The following is an 18,173-nucleotide window of genomic DNA, read 5'->3' as shown; positions in this document are numbered from 1 at the left end:
CTGACCTAAAACAGGTCAACGAGGATCTTCTTCCTTAATTTTCTAAGCTGGAAATGGCAAAGAAAGCTCTTTTTGCCCTCTATCAGGTTGCCTACCTGTACCAATAAATTCCTTCAGCCATAAGTATTTAACAATAACATCATAAAGGAGAACAATAATGATTCAAGAATAAAACTAAAAACACAATTTACAGAAAAAGAGAAAAAGAACATGAGCACAAGTGCATGGCTGCATTATTTCCAGTTAAACAGAATTAAAATTAAGAATGAATAAATTAAGGGACTGGGTGCCATGGCTTATGCCTGTCATCCCAGCATCCTGGGAGGCAGAGGCAGGCAGATGACTTGAGCTCACAGGTTCGAGACCAGCCTGGGAAAAATGGTGAAATCCCATCTCTACAAAAAGTACAAAAATTAGCTGTGCATGGTGGTGTGCACCTGTTGTCCCAGTATTTGGGAGGCTGAGGTGGGAGGATGGCTTGAGCTCAGGAGGCAGAGGTTGCAGTGAGCTGAGCTTGTACTACTGCACTCCAGCCTGGGCAATAGAGCAAGACTCTGAAGGTGGGAAGGGGAGGGGAGGGGAGGGGAGGGAAGGGGAGGGGAGGGGAGGGGAGGGGAGGGGAGGGGAGGGGAGGGAAGGGAAGGAAAATGAATAAATTAAGTTTAAGGCTTTCTGAATAGTTATTTTTTTTAAGAAAAACTGTCAAAATCAAAAATTGAGCAAATATTTTGGTATCTTTAAAATCCTTCATCTATTTTTGCTTTATCAGATCAAGAAATCTGGTCACTTTAATTCAATGACAATTTATTTCAATATACTTGAGTTTTGTTAAAAAATATTTTAATATCAAGGGGATATATAACAAGCAAAATCTCAAGTGAATAACTCTCTAAATGAATAACTAGCTAATGAAGAAAAATTAGTAAGTGAGAGTAGGCCACTACATGGTATAAGTCAACCATACCTCCCATACCATTAAATCCCATACACTCTAGTAAATAATCAGAGTGAAACTACTAGATCAGGATTAATATGACATTAGGACATCTTAAAGTGAACCTTAGTTGAGATCAAGTTCACATTTCCAGGGATAGTGGTTTGTTTCAACTGTATCATATCAGCAAGAAATCTTCAGCATCAAGCAGTATGCACTAGAATTTCAACCCCAGTATCCTCTAGATCTAAGCTAAAGATTATTAGCTGTAAATCTTAGTTTCTTCTTCTGTATAACAGAATTGTTGTAAGCATTAAATGGCAGTATATGTATAAAAGGTGATCAGTAAAATAACTATCTGATATACAGTAAACTGATATACTATATAACAGTCATATCAAATTTACTTCCAAAACATTCCATAAACCCATGATCCTCAAAGAGACTAAGAAGCAGTAAAAAAATCTAAGTAATTCATTCCTTTTACTTCTCCTCTATTATATTTATTGCTTTCAAATATGTTCAATGAAAAGTATAAAAGAAATGTTACCTTGTGAAGAGAAGTCATGCTTTAAGCTCAAAGCAGTTTACATAACATTGAACTTGGGCACTCACATATTGCTTGAGACTAAATCACCCATTTTTATGAATAATTTTATGCACATTCAACTGTATTTTCAGAAAACTCAAAGGATTAGATACAATTCTAGAAGTTTCAAAGTTATTTAAGCAGAAGAAAACTGTATCACTTACTAAGACTCACTTTAGTAGCCACAAGTTATAAAATTTCTAAATATCCAACCAGAGAACTTCCACTTTTTCATATAAGAAAAACTAATCTTAATAGAAAAAATAGCAGAATCCAAATTAAATTATTTACACACTAAATAAAATCATGTGAGGTTAGTAATATTATAATTTAAAACATAATATATATCTGAATTTTGCTCAATCAACAAACAAATTCACATGGAAATGGAGGCAAGGCGAGTGGCATAGACATTAACTTTCAAGAAGTTTCATGAAAACAATTTCTCTTCATATCCCACCATTTTTCTATGCCATTTCAAATCTGAGATAATAATTCCAAGAGGTAAGGGAAACAGTAAGAATATAGTATTCTACTTCCTGTGGATTCAGTTACCTACAGTCAACAGTGGTCTGAAAATATTAAATGGAAAACCCCAAAAACAAAGAATTCATAAGTATTAAATTGCAAGCCATTTTGAGTAACATGATGAGATCACGTGCTGTCTGGCTCCATCCTGTCTGGTTCATCAATTGTCCCTTTGTCCAGTAGATCCATGCCATATATGCTACCTGTCCATTAATCACTTAGTAGCCATCTCAGTTATCAGATCAACCATCACAAGATCGGTGAGTACAGTACAATAAGATATTTCGAGAGAGAGAGGTACCACATCATACAATTTTCATTACTACATATTGTTACAACTGTTCTATTTTACTATTATTGTTGTTAATCTCTTACTGTGCCTAATTTATAAATTACACTTTATCACAGATATATATCTGTATAGATAGATATGTATAGGATAATACCAAACCCTACATATATTATGTTTTTTTCTATAGGGTTTGGTATATCTACAGTCTTAGGCACCCATGCGGGGTGTCTTGGAATGTATCCCCCATAGATAAGAGATGACTACTGCACACACTCCCAATCCTTCCTTCCATTTTCTTTCATGTATTTTTATTTATTTATTTATTTATTTATTTATTTTGAGATGGAATCTTGCTCTGTCACCCAGGCTGGAGTGCAGTGGCGCAATCTCAGCTCACTGCAACCTTCGCCTCCTAAGTTCAAGCAATTATCGTGCCTCAGTCTCCAGAATAGGTGGGATTACAGGCACACCCCACCATGCGCAGCTAATTTTTGTATTTTTAGTAGAGATGGGATTTCACCATGTTGGTCAGACTGATCTCGAACTTCTGACCTCAGGTGATTCGCCTGCCTTGACTCCCAAAGTGCTGGGATTACGGGTGTGAGCCACTGCGCCCAGCCCCAACCATTTTCTGTATACTCACCCAATATCGTTGGAAATGAATACTCCAACTACTTCCATTATTTTGTACCTATTCTAAATTATAAAGTGAAATGAAGAAACAATATGTAAAGGCACTTAGATAAAAAAATTGTTTTATTATAATCAAAAGTTTTAGGGAACAAAATATACAATTTATCCTATAATTGTCTGAAATAGGTAACTGAAATAAAAACTTTTGCTCTCTTGAAGAAAAAACAATGATATAGCTAATAATATAACCTGAAAGAGCTAGACAGCTTTCTTTATCTGTTTTAGTTTATTAACAGTCTAAATTTCCTGCTACAAAATAAGTCAATCACGTTTCTGTTTCAGGTCAACTTGCTTTCAGTTTAATGTGATGTGAACATTAATAATCCTAATCTCTCTCTATTTCAAGAGTCTACTGTTGCCATACTGCCTTCACCAACATGACAGCAAATTCAGCATGAGAGAAACCTAGCAGATAGTTCAATGTTATGCTGACTGTTAAAAACCCTAAAAGCTTTCATTAAATATAAAATTGGTTCCATCCTTAGTAAGGTTATAGTGATAAATCTTGAGAAATGTATCTCATTGCTTTATGATTAATGTGCTTTCTGAATTTTTATTAATCACTGAAACCCTGTGGAATGCTGAGTTTAATATTACTCAAACAGAAATATGAATTTTCCAAAACAGATATTCTATCAATTAAAACATGTCTTAAAAATTGTAAACAATAGCTTTTTAAAAATGAGTTTCACATGTTCGCAATAGAAAAGTATTATTCAAAGTAGGTAATGAAAAATCCCAACTGAATACTAACTGAAATATTAATAAGCTTAAGCCTCTCAACGTCTCTCCTAGTGAACAAAAATGCTGCCTTTTGCCTAATATGTGCATTTTTAGAAGATAGAGTAACTTAAAAGAAATAACCTCACTACAGTCACTACAGTTCACTAATATATTAAATCATTTTATCCTTCCCAAATTACATTATAAAATTCAGGACACAGGTGTTCAAATTTCATCAGTGAATATACTGTATTACTAACGATAAAATGAGAATATATACACTGAGGTAAGATACATAGTTTAGAAACAAGCAACTAACTCCTAATAAGAAAAGCTACTAATATTTGAAATGAACAAGAAGGAAGTTTATATTCTCTTTTGCCATAAACAATTTTTAAGAATAATATTTATTTATAACACATCCACTTTCAAAAAAGATTTGGGGCAGCTTAAAATAACTGTAGCTCCATAACATTTTCATAAATCACAGCCCATTTCAGTGTAAAGGTCTTAGAAATAAAAATGTAAAAACCATTAAGCACATTATTATAAGACTGACCAATAATAAAACTTGGTAGGCTTAATATATTGCCTAGAAAATAAAACAGATTACAACTACATTAAAAAAACTACTCATACAAATCGAACAACCCAGAAATATAAATCAAGTAAATCCAATGATTAAAAATTAGAAGAACAATAATTACAATAAAATAGACTTGTTCTATATAAAGCAAAAGCTTATTTAAAATATCAAGAAAACAGATGATGACAAGGTAAGGGAGGAAGTTGTTTTTAAACAACTTTAAAAACAATAAAGAAGATACAAAACAATAAGATAACATTTATAAACCATAATCTGGTGAAAATTTAAAGGACTGATAACATCCTGGGTTGATAAAGTGCAACAAAGGAGATAAAGATATACCTTTATTATCATGTGGGTAGAAATACTAACTGGCAAAAAGCTTTCCAGAAAGCAATCTGCTAATATTCAATAAGATTTAAAAAGTAATCCTTGGACCAGCAATTTTACTTACAGAAATTTACTGAATAGAAATACTTATACTATATATAAAAATAAGTGTACCATATGGGATATTCACTATAGTCATGTATAAGAACAAAAAATGTATAAATCATCTAATATTCACTGAGAGTAGTAAAGTAGTATATGATCATATTATAAAATACCACACAATCACTAAAAATAATGAAGTTAACATGTTTATACTCATGGAAAGATCTTCAAGACTTACCACAAAAAAAAAAAAAGAGAGAAACTATGGAACAAAATATATAGCAAGAAAAATTTTTTAATTATATCTATATATTTGTACTTATAAATATAAAGAGATAGGAAATAGATGATAAGGAACAAATCTAACCTTGAGCTGGTTTACTCTAATGAAGGAATAATGGATGGAAATAGTTAAATGGATCTTTAAGATTTTCTTTCTATACAGTTCCATTAAGCTTGAAACTCTAAAATAATTTAAAGTTTTGTTTGTGTAATGAAAAAGTTTTAAGTATTGCATGAGATAATACATTATACAATGTTAGACAAAACAGGACATCTATAACTAATGAAACTCTATCACTATGAAGGTTATCTTCATAATTAGGATCATAACATTTTAGTGACAAAATGGCTTTGAGATAATTTGCTTATAATTTCCCATTTTACACAAGGTAAAATTGAGGCCCAAAAAGTGAGGTTTGGATTATAGTCAAGTGCAAAATATTTAAAAGGAAAATATACAGGGTGGAAGGCAAGATGACCTACTAGATGCAACCAGGTGGAACAACTCCCACTGAGGGGCCAAGAAGACTGGCGAGCCCTAACATCTTCAGAGGGAAAGCACCAAGAGTGACACAGGGAAGACACAGAGGCTGGGTTGAAGGAGGAGAAAGCTGGGAACCCTATCCAGAGCTATTGCACACTTGGACTTGTTCCTGGGCCTCAATGGCTTCAGGGACTAGGTGAATTGAACTGGCAAGATGCAACCTTTTCTTGCCACAGGCCTCTGGAACCCAGGCAGGAAAAGACCCCTCAACCACCACAGACACTTAAGTTGGCAGGCAGAGGGGCTTAGTGAAGTGGTAGGGGCAGCAAGCCAGCTGATGTGGAGCCCAGGGGGTTTGGTACCGGAGTATGTGCAGCAGAGCTGGCCAGGGATGGCTATTCCCCTAGGCTCAACGTGCTCCCACTGGAGACTTTAGCTCTAAGTTGAACTGTTTGTCCTGAACTCTGCAGGGCAGTCTTGCCCATTAGACTAGCTGTTTTAACCTGAGCACCCCTTGATCTGCTGGTATCTCTGGAAGCCCCAATCTGGCCACGCCTGCTTGCAGGGCAGCCGCAGGTGCCCAGGGGACCTGCATTGGCAGACTGTGCCTGACTGGCAGAGAGCTCCAGCAGAGCTGTCTCCACAGCCATGCACCAGCCCAAGCGCTCCCTCCCCACACTCCAGCTTCCCCACGATCCACAGCAACTCCACACATCTTTGCGGTGCATGTATGCATGGCCAGCTTTTGCTTTCCTTGCCCTACCAGCATGTGAAAGTGCAGTCTGCCCAACCTCCCACCACCCACCGCCATTGCAAAAAGAGCCCTGGCAGACAGAGAACCAGCTGGCCCCACCCCCGTCAGTGGCTGACTTTTGCACTAAGATTGCCACTGGAGTGGAACTAAGTGCAGATAAGAGAGGATTCTCCCCAGACCTGAGTGACCACTCCTGCTTACAGGGGCACAGAGAAGGCACCCACCTTCACCCACAGGGGCCCTGCCCTGGAGCCAACACCACCTGCAGTGTGATCATGCACAGTCACCAGCAGGGGCTTCCCACGCCCTCTCCACAGCTGCACTGCCTCCCTCACCTTGGTTAATGCAAGCAGAAAGGTAGGCACTCTGGTACCATTTAGTACCCTGACACAGCCGCTGCTACCACTGCTGCTGGGACATGCAAACAGGGATGAATCCCACTGTAACGGCACTATGAAACCCTTTGGCTAACACCGCCTATCCAAGGGTAGCGACCAGCGGTCACAGAGCACCTTGCCCCTCCCACCCCACCCACCCCGAATGCCCTATGTGTGGATTCCTAACCACAGTGGATTCCTAACCCCAAGGAGCCAGAGATCAAAGTTGGGGCCCAATACGAGTCCCCAAGAGTTAGGCCACACAGTCCAGGATATGGGAGATGAGCGCTGGCCCACTAAAATCTTCCAGAAACAAAAGCAGTTAACTAAATCCACCTTAAACCTCAAACATTCAATGTCATTAAATAGAATAAAAGGAAAAACAAAAGAAACATCGAAAGGTGAGCAACCTCAGAAACTGAAGATAGATAGGCCCAAAAAGATGAGAAAGAACCAGCCCAAGAAACCTGAAAGCTCAAAACGCCAGAGTGCCTTCTTTCCTCCAAACAACCGCATAACCTTTCCAGCAAGCAACCACATTGACATGGGTGAAACGACAGAAATAGAATTCATAATATGGATAAAGAAGGTAATAGAATTCAAAATAAAGATCACTGAGCTACAGGAATACATTAAAAGGCAATCCAAGGAAGCTAAAAATCATGATAAAACAATGCAGGGACTGACAGACAACCTAGTCAGTATAGAGAAGAATGTAACTGATCTGATACAGCTGAAAAACTTACTACAAGAATTTTATAATGCAATCTCACGTATTAATGGCAGAATAGACAAAGTGGAGGAAAGAATCTCAGAGCTTGAAGACTTTTTTTTCTGTTTTTAAAAATTTTATTTTAAGTTCTGGGATACTTGTGCTGAACGTGCAGGTGTATTATATAGGTATACATGTGCCATGGTGGTTTGCTACACCGATCGACCCATCATCTAGGTTTTAAGCCCTATCTGCATTAGGTATTTGTCCTAATGTTTCACTCACTTTTTACCCCACGCCCCAACAGGCTCCAGTGTGTGATGTTCCCCTCCCTGTGTCCATGTGTTCTCATTGTTCAACTCCTACCTACATATGAGAATATGTGGTGTTTGGTTTTCTGTTCCTGTGTTAGTTTGCTGAGAATGAGGGTTTCCAGCTTCATCCATGTCCCTGCAAAGGACATGAATTCATCCTTTTTTTTTGTATCCTGAGACTTTGCTGAAGTAGCTTATTAGCTTAAGGAGCTTTTGGGCTGAGACGATGGGGTTTTCTAAATATACAATCATGTCATCTCCAAACAGAGACAATTTGACTTTCTCTCTTCCTATTTGAATACGCTTTATTTCTTTCTCTTGCCTCTTTGCCCTAGCCAGAACTTCCAGTACTATGTTGAATAGGAGTTGTGAGAGAGGGCATCCTTGTCTTGTGCCAGTTTTCAAAGGGAATGCTTCCAGCTTTTGCCCATTCAGTATGATACTGATATTGATTTACATTCAGTATGATATTGGCTGTGGGTTTGTCATAAATAGTTCTTATTATTTTGAGATACATTCCATCAATACATAGTTTATGGAGTTTTCAGCATGAAGGTGTGTTGAATTTTATGGGAGGCCTTTTCTGCATCTATTGAGATAATCATGTGGTTTTTGTCATTGATCCTGTTTATGTCATGGATTACGTTTATTGATTTGCATATATTGAACCAGCCTTGCATCCCAGGGATGAAGCCAACTTGACTGTGGTGGATAAGCTTTTTGATGTGCTGCTGGATTCGGTTTGCCAATATTTTATTAAGGATTTTTGAATCAATGTTCATCAGCAATATTGGCCTGAAATTTTCTTTTTTGGTTGTGTCTCTGCCAGGTTCTGGTATCATGATGATCCTGGTCTCATAAAATGAGTTAGGTAGGGGTCCCTCTTTTTCTATTGCATGGAATAGTTTCAGAAGGAAGGGTACCAACTCCTCTTTGTACCTCTGGAAGAATTTGGCTGTGAATCCACCTGACCCTGGGCTTTTTTTGGTTGGTAGGCTATTAATTACTGCCTGCCTAATTTCAGAACCTGTTATCGGTCTATTCAGGGATTCGATCTCTGCCTGGTTTAGGCTTGGGAGGGTGTATGTGTCCAGGAATTTATCCATTTCTTCCAGATTTTTTAGTTTATTTGTGTAGAGGTGTTTACAGTATTCTCTGATGGTAGGTTGTATTTCTGTGGATCAGTGGTGATATTCCCTTTATCATTTTTTATTGCACCTATTTGATTCTTCTCTCTTTTCTTTTTTATTAGTCTTACTAGTGGTCTATTTTGTTGATCTTTTCATAAAACAAGTTCCTGGATTCATTGATTTTTTTGAAGAGTTTTTCGTGTCTCTATCTCCTTCAGTTCTGCTCTGATAGCTGTTTCTTGTCTTCTACTAGCTTTTGAATGTGTTTGCTCTTGCTTCTCTAGTTCTTTTAATTGTGACGTTAGCGGGTCGATTTTAGATCTTTCCCACTTTCTCCTGTGGGCATTTAGTGCTATAACTTTCCCTCTAAACACTACTTTAGCTGTGTACCAGAGATTCTGGTACGTTGTGTCTTTGTTCTTATTGGTTTCAAAGAACTTATTTATTTCTGCCTTAATTTTGCTATTTACCCACTAGGCATTCTGGAGCAGGTTGTTCAGTTTCCATGTAGTTGTGCAGTTTTGAGTGAGTTTCTCAATCCTTAGTTCTAATTTGAGTGCACTGTGTTGTGACACACTATTTGTTATGATTTCTGTTATTTTCCATTTACTGAGGAGTGTTTTACTTCCAATTATGTGGTCAATTTTAGAATAAGTGTGATGTGGTACTGAGAAAAATGTATATTCTGTTGATTTGGAGTGGAGAGTTCTGTAGATGGCGTGGAGTTAGGTCTGCTTGGTCCAGAGCTGAGTTCAACTCCTGAATATCCTTGTTAATTTTCTGTCTCATTGATCTTTCTAATATCGACAGTGGGGTGTTAAACTATCCCACTATTATTGTGTGGGAGTCTAATTCTCTTTGTAAGTCTCTAAGATCTTGCTTTATGAATCTGGGTGCTTCTGTACTGGGTGCATATATATTTAGCATAGTTAGCTCTTCTTGTTGCATTGATCCCTTTACCATATGCAATCCTCTTGTCTTTTTTGATCTTTGTTAATTTAAAGTCTATTTTATCAGAGACTAGGATTGCAATCCCTGCTTTTTTTTTTTTTTTTTTTTTTTTGCTTTCCATTTGCTTGGTAAATATTCCTCCATCCCTTTATTTTGGGCCTATGTGTATCTTCGCACGTGAGATGGATCTCCTGAATACAGCACTCCGATGGGTGTTGCCTCTATCCTATTTGCCAGTCTGTGTCTTTTAATTGGGGCATTTAGCTCATTTACATTTAAGGTTAATATTGTTATGTGTGAATTTGATCCTGTCACTATGATGCTAACTGGTTATTTTGCCCATTAGTTGATGCAGTTTCTTCATAGTGTTGATGGTCTTTACAATTTGGTATGTTTTTGCAGTAGCTGGACCTGATTTTTCCTTTCCATATTTAGTGCTTCCTTCAGGAGCTCTTGTAAGGCAAGCCTGGTGGTGACAAAATTTCTCAGCATTTGCTTGTCTGTAAAATATCTTATTTCTCCTTCACTTAAGAAGCTTAATTTGGCTAGCTATGAAATTCTGGTTTGAAAATTCTTTTCTTTAAGAATGTTGAATATTGGCCCCCACTCTCTTCTGGCTTGTAGGGTTTCTGAAGAGAGATCCACTGTTAGTCTGATGGGCTTCCCTTCGTGGGTAACCTAACCTTTCTCTCTGGCTGCTCTTAACATTTTTTCCTTCATTTCAACCTTGGTGAATCTGATGATTATGTGTCTTGGGGTTGCTCTTCTTGAGGAATATCTTTGTGATGCTCTCTGTACTTCCTGAATTTGAATGTTAGCCTGTTTTGCTAGGCTGGGGAAGTTCTCCTGGATAATATCCCGAGAAGTATTTTTTCTAACTTGGTTCCATTCTCCCTGTCACTTTCAGGTACACCAATCAAACGCAGATTTAGTCTTTTCAAATAGTCCCATAATTTTTGGAGGCTTTATTTGTTCCTTTTCATTCTTTTTTCTCTAATCTTGTCTTCGTGCTTTATTTCATTAAGTTGATCTTCAATCTCTGATATCCTTTCTTCCGCTTAATCAATTTAGCTATTGATACTTGTGTATGCTTCATGAAGTTCTTGTGCTATGTTTTTCAGCTCCATCAGGTCATTTATGTTCTTCTCTAAACTGGTTATTCTAGTTAGCCATTCCTCTAAACTTTTTTCAAGGTTCTCGGCTTCCTTGCATTGGGTTAGAACATGCTCCTTTAGCTCGGAGGAGTCTGTTATTATCCACCTTCTGAAGCCTACTTCTGTCAATTCGTCAGACTCATTCCCTGTCCAGTTTTGTTCCCTTGCTGGCAAGTAGTTGTGATCCTTTGGAGAAAAAGAGGCATTCTGGTTTTTGCAATTTTCAGCCTTTTTGCGCTAGTTTTTCCTCATCTTCGTGGATTTATCTACCTTTAGTGTTTGATCTTGGTGACCTTTGGATGGGTTTTTGTGTAGATGTCCTTTTTGTTGATGTTGATGCTATTCCTTTCTGTTTGTTAGTTTTCCTTCTAACAGTCAAGTCCCTCTGCTGCAGGTCTCCTGGACTTTGCAGGAGGTCCACTCCTGACCCTGTTTGCCTGGGTATCACCAGCAGAGGCGGCAGAACAGCAAAGATTGCTGCCTCTCCTTTCCTCTGGAAGCTTCGTCCTAGAGGCGCCCCTGCCAGATACCAGCTGGAGTGCTCCTGTATGAGATGTCTGTCGACCCCTGCTGGGAGGCGTCTTCTAGTCAGGAGGCACGGGGGTCAGGGACCCACTTGAGAAGATAGTCTGTCCCTTAGCAGAGCTCAAGCGTGGTGTTAGGAGATCCGCTGCTCTCTTCAGAGCCAGCAGGCAGGAACCTTTAAGTTGGCTGATGTTGCATTCACAGCCGCCCCTTCCCCCAGGTGCTCTGTCCCAGGGAGATGGGAGTTTTATCTACAAGCTCCTGACTGGAGGTATTGCCTTTCTTTCAGAGATGCCCTGCCCAGACAGCTTCTGAAGGATTTAGTCTGTATCTCAAATAAAGATCCTCAACAAAATCACAAAAATTACTATCCTGTTCTAAAAATATATTAACTGTATATTTTTCAACACTTTCTAAGAAGCCTATATAATTGAACCATAATAATTCTCTCTCTCAATTAATTGCTTTTACAAAGCTCTTCTTCAACATTATGTCTTAAGCTATACCCAAAGATTGCTATTTTAAAAAAAAAAAAAATCCTGGCCGGGTGTGGCAGTTCATATCTGTAATCCCAGCACTTTGGGAGGCTGAGGAGGGCAGATCACATGAGGCCAGGAGTTCAAGACATGGTCTCGAACTGACCAACATGGTGAATCCCTCTCTCTTCTAAAAATACAAAAGTTAGCCAGGCATGGTTGGTGCATGCCAGTAGTTCCAGCTACTTGGGAGGCTGACGCAGGAGAATGGCTTGAACCCATGAGGCAGAGCTGGCAGTGAGCCAAGACTTCGCCACTGTACTCCAACCTGGGCAACAGAGAGAGACTCTGTCTCAAAAAAAACAAAACAACAACAACAACAACAAAAATTCTAAGTAAAAAAAGGCCTCTGTGTTTTCTAATATCTAAAATCTCTAAAATACTGTCCGATGTGTGTTCTCTTCTGGAACACACGTAATATGAAAACTTCTGTAAAAAACTTCTTTCATAACTCAGGCTCAAACACTAGTTTACTTCCTAATGCTAACAATGCAAAATAATTTTGTTCCTCAACCCCAGAGACATTGGACAATGTCCACAGACATTTTTTATTCTCACAATTGATGGGAGGGAGTGCTGGAAGGCAAAGATGCTGCTAAACATCCTAAAATGCACAGAACAACATCCCACACAACAAAGAATTATGTAGCCCAAAATGTCAGTTGCTGAGGATGAGAAAGTCTAGCTATATAATGAGCTACATAATCCACTGTCATTATCTCTTTTGGTGACCACTGGAATGTTTAGAACTAAGTCAGCTAACCCAGTGTTTGCTCTCCCCTCTTCATTTGTCACTTTTTTCCCCACTACAACCAAGAATGCTATAAGACATTCCAGTTAAATTTTCTGGAAAAATACGAGAAATACCATTTTTAATACCTTTCCAGTAGGGAAAGAATTATACTATAACTATAAATATTATGTTAAATCACAGAACAAGTAGCATTTTATATTTGAAAAATATGATGCTTCTTACCTTAAATAGACAACGACATATATATTCATATACCATATGTTTTAATGAGCTGATAAGTGACTGGATTCTCTGTTCTGTATTTTCAGAATCCTGTAGATTACAATTGGAAATTCATTAGAAAATTTATAAACATTTAAAAAGTACTTCTATAAATTGTTCCTCCAGATTCATAGCTGATTCTGAAATAAGTATCTTTTACCATCAAATTCAAGGGACTAAACAAGTGCTTTAAACTTGTACACTAATATAATATATAAAAAAAAACATACCTTTAATGTATAGAGTTAAAGCTTTCAACAAATGAAAATTACAATCAATTCCCAATAATGCAATGTAAGTTGAATTTTACCATATCACTTTGATTCCTATTGGCATTAAAAATACTATCTACATCAATCTAGGTTAAGGCCATTTTAATTTTTTGTATTGTAATTATCAATCCAACCCTAAAACAATATGACAAGAATACCTTATAAAGAATTTTCTCATTCTCAATATGGGAACCTCAATGATCTTAAATCATGGGCTGCAGGATGAATAAGGATGAACAATAACTTTGAAATTGATGCTGTAAAAACTCACATACAATTTTAGTTTTTGATCTGATATAATAATTCCATTTTGCAAGATTGTAATAATTGAAAAACATGTTATTAGTGTCTATTTCCTTTGATTAAGGAAAAATTGTTTGGTATAGAAATGCAGGAAGGGAAGGTTGTTCAACCTGTCCTTTTCCCTTAGTGTGATGTAAGTTTTATATCTCAGAGAGCATTTGGAGAATACATGTCTTGCAAAGATCAATTCTGGTCTAATAATTGGACTAAATATGCTTGCATCCTTATGATTTATAAATTAATACCAAGAAAAAACCTAGTAAAACAATTTTAATGGCTTAGAAAAATACATCCAGGATCAGCAGAGAAATGTGTGAAGTTGGTTTAAAGAAAGCATTATGAACTGGAACTCAGATGCATTAATCCTAGGCTTCTAGCCTTGTAGTAGTATGTTCTAACCAAGACAACTAATCATTACTTTAGATAGCAAATACTTGTATTCATTTCACTATATGTTAACAAAGATCACATGTGAAACTGAGACTTGGAATTCCTAAAAGTCACTCTATAATAAGACACAGTACTGTACCTACAAGATCCAGTAGATTTTCTAAACAACAGAAAGAAAGTTTTGTACTCTACATAGATTTGTGACTGCTTCAGCCAATACAATACAGCAGAAATGACACAGACCTAAGGCTGTGTTTTAAAAGGCTATTCAGTTTTAGCCTTATTCACTGAAATACACAGTTAGTGCCCTGAGCTAAAAAATAAGAAGTCCATCCATCTACTCAGTGCTGGTAAAAAGCCAAGCCTCCTGCAGAGGTGCTGCAGTTGGCAGTCCTGTCATCAAGTCCTCCCACCCACAGCATCAGACGGGCAAGTGAAGCACCTGCCTTAGCCCCTCAATTCTCAAGTCCTCCCCGCTGAGGTCCTAGACATTGTGAAACAAACAAAGTCATCCCTGCTGAGTCCTGACTACATTTCCAACAGAATCAATAAGCATAAGAAAATGGTTTTAACCAGCCGAGTTTGGGATTAATACGATACTCAACAGAAATAAATAGAACAATGTGCATATATAGGAGATGGTTAAATAAAGTATGGTATAGCCTCACCATCTCTTAAAAACATTAAGTTTATATTCACTGATAGGAAAGTTGTCCATAATACACTAATACACTTTTAAAAGCACAGTATTGTATCTTTTAGTTAAAACAATTTGTTACCCTTTAATACATCCTTGTCTCCATTAGAATACATGCTTGATAAGGCAGTGGACACTTGTATCCCCATTATCTGGAAAGTTATGGCCTTAAACAACAAGGACATATAATAAAATGTTAAATGTTTTTTCCCCAGGTAATGATATTATGGGGATAATTCTTATTTTTATACCTTTCAGAATCACTGGGTTTTAAAAATGATTATTACTTATTCATTTACACTCAGAACATAAACTGTTTTCATTAAAAAGACTGTCACATTGGGACACCTTGTTAACAATATAAAAAGAAATTAAGTAACTAATTTCTTTATATAGCTTAAAAGTGTTACATGTGGTCTTTTGGAACATAATTCTATGAAAGTTTGCTTAATAATTTTTATTAAGTACTCTCCCTAGTAAAGTGATCCCTGTAATTCAATGTCAGGTACAGGGTAACCAACAGCTTACCTGTTTGTTTTGTAGAGCTCGTTGGAAAAGTCGGAGAAAAGCAGCCAAACTAAAACGGTACATGTTATTAATTTTGGACAAATCAGAAATAATGAAGTACATCTTGCTGGCACTCTCAGCAAGGGGGAGATATGCATCCCGTTCCTATGGATCAAGAGATCAGTAGGGGATAGGGTGGAAACACCTTAGAATTAGTGCTTTACTGCCACCTAAAGACTACAATGCACATATCTACCCAAGTAAAAAAAAAAAAAACCTTACTTTTCCATAAACATAAAACAAATGAAGATAATGAATCATGGTTTCTAACTAAAAAAGATAGCAAAATCTAGTTTTTCTTCTTCATTTTTATAAAACTGCAGACAACATATGTCTTAGTCTATTAAGGCTACCTATAACAAAACACACTAAATTGGTTCTGCTTTTATATAACAGAAATTGATTTCGCCCAGTTCTGGAAGCTGGGAAGTCCAAGATCAAGGTGCCAACAGATTTGGTGTCTGTTGAGAGCTTGTTTCCTGGTTCACAGAAAGAACTGCTTCTTGCTGTGTTCTCACTTGCCGGAAGGGGCTAACAAACTTCCTCGGCCCTCTTTTATAAGGTTACTAATCCCACTCATGAGCGCTCTGCCCTTATGACCTAGTCACCTTCTAAAACCTCCACCTCTTAACTACTATTACACTGGGGATTAGATTTCCACATATGAATTTTGGGGGTGATGAGGACACACAGATATTCAGACTGTAGCAATATATTTTAAATACCTTTCTACCTGTCAGTTGACAGAGCTAGAAGGGGTCCACAGATTGGTCTTAATGAGGACCAAGAGCACTAGTATTAGGGGAAAGTGGGTAAGATGACAGTGGTAAATATTTGTGATCAGAGAATAGATGATCCAGTTTTACATTTCTAAAGAGAATCAGTTAAGGTAACACAAGACAGCACAACACTATAAGGCTATCTCTGATGTGGAGAAAAGTTCGAACTGAGTATAGGATTGGTGACAATAAGAACACTGATGGAACTAGAGGTAGAGAAGACGACTCTAACAGGTGTCCACATTAGTATAATAAAGTACCCAGCACTGTTCATTGTAAGCATGAAAAGAGCCAATAACTATAGCTTAGCGCTTATAACCCTTTTAATTAGTATATGTAACTTGCCTTAACTTAAGAAAAGTTCCAAGAATAGCAAAGATATTCTGTAATACTCATTTTCAATATACTCATTTCCAATTTCAGTACAAAATTGCAGCTCTATCTTAGATCTAACATTATGCCAGAAATCAGTAGAAGACATCAGGGTATATTGACAAACAGTCCTTATCCTCAATGTGCCAACATCTGAATTCCCTCTCTACAATAACTAGAATCAAACCCAATGTTCTGATGTTTTCGAATAGCTCTTTTTAACATCATCTTTCCCCTGAGGACCTGATTCCACATTTTCCATCATATTAACCTAAATGTTCAAGAAAACATAATGCAAAATTACAAAGAAGGAAATAATTACTTGATCAAGGGAAATTTGGAGTTTGTAAGATTCTTTAAGTGACTCTTGAATAAGTGCACTGCTTGCTTTTGTCTGATTCAAAGACTCAATCAAATCCTTATTTTCCAAAATATTGCCTTGAGATGTGGCAAGTGTCTGTAGGGAAAGTTAACAACATGAACATCATTATACATATAAAAATAACCAATTAAAGCAAGCCCATATTAACTGTCATTCATTTGATGTTTATGGCAACTTACATTATTTTAGAAGAATTTCAACATTTTATAGCCCTCTTAAAGTTTTTTTCTATTTTTATTATAGCCTTCTTATATTAAATGAATTAATAAATTATTTTATGAAACTATATCATTATCAAACATAGCAAGGTATTAATTTTGTCAATTTAAAAATAAAAACTACTTAAAGTTACAGATTTAGTCATAATTTCTTGCTTTTAATGCTTCTTGAAATTATGAGCATATAATTAAATAATAAAACAATACAAATTAGTTAAAAATTGCTTGTCTTAAACATTGCTCATTAAGATCTTGTATTCCAAAAGATAACTCTCGTTATTGTTAGAATTTTGACTGTAAGATATACACTAATATGCCTTTGGAAAAAAAATATCTGAAGATACTATTAATTTTCCTAAATGCTACTATTTGTATTCATTTAAAAAAGTAATATGAAAAAATAACCTAAATAGCTAGACTTTTACCTCTAGAAGAGATTCTTCGAGCTTTGCTAGCTGTATTTTCTTATCTTCTTCCTGTTGTAATAGTTTTGTTTTCTGTTCTTCTAAATCAGGTTTCTCATGCTGAATGGTTAAAGCTAAAAGCTTGGGAAAACAAAAAGACAAGGTACTTCTAGCAATAAGGCTTACAACAAAATAAAAACTTCCTGCAAACAGGCCTTGTGTTTGACAGACTATTACTAATATGATACTATGTTATCTCATTTCATTCTTTCTAATTAAATATGAGATACCTTCAACAATTACATTTGATGAAAAAGAGACAAAACAAATAGTTAAGCTGATGAGCAAAATATTAACTACTGTAGAAAAGCTGTAAGAAAGTACATTACTTAACATATCAATATGTAATATTTAGTTTTAAATTAAATATACTAAATTATGAGAGCTAGTTTTTTTTTTTTTTTTTTTTTTTTTTTTTTTTTTGAGACGGAGTCTTGCTCTGTAGCCCGGGCTGGAGTGCAGTGGCCGGATCTCAGCTCACTGCAAGCTCCGCCTCCCGGGTTTAGGCCATTCTCCTGCCTCAGCCTCCGGAGTAGCTGGGACTACAGGCGCCCGCCACCTCGCCCGGCTAGTTTTTTGTATTTTTAGTAGAGACGGGGTTTCACGGTGTTAGCCAGGATGGTCTCGATCTCCTGACCTCGTGATCCGCCCGTCTCGGCCTCCCAAAGTGCTGGGATTACAGGCTTGAGCCACCGCGCCCGGCCGAGAGCTAGTT

General features: G+C 36.9%; 1 protein-coding gene across 5 annotated transcripts in view; it reads right to left on the bottom strand.

The window, feature by feature from the left end:
- The window catches only part of DYNC2H1 (dynein cytoplasmic 2 heavy chain 1), a 355,588-nt gene that overhangs the window by 196,471 nt on the left and 140,944 nt on the right, over positions 1-18,173 (bottom strand). For all 5 annotated transcript variants that reach the window (XM_005579474.5, XM_005579475.5, XM_005579476.5 and 2 more), the window contains 4 exons: positions 17,420-17,539; positions 16,717-16,851; positions 15,205-15,348; positions 12,976-13,065 (listed from right to left, as the gene is read on the bottom strand). In XM_005579474.5, the coding sequence (XP_005579531.3) occupies positions 12,976-13,065; positions 15,205-15,348; positions 16,717-16,851; positions 17,420-17,539 (489 nt within the window). The remainder of the gene's footprint in view (positions 1-12,975; positions 13,066-15,204; positions 15,349-16,716; positions 16,852-17,419; positions 17,540-18,173) is intronic.

Source organism: Macaca fascicularis, chromosome 14 (assembly GCF_037993035.2).
Source record: "Macaca fascicularis isolate 582-1 chromosome 14, T2T-MFA8v1.1".
In the NCBI taxonomy this organism is placed as follows: domain Eukaryota; kingdom Metazoa; phylum Chordata; class Mammalia; order Primates; family Cercopithecidae; genus Macaca; species Macaca fascicularis.
This window is presented reverse-complemented; position numbering and strand designations above follow the sequence as displayed.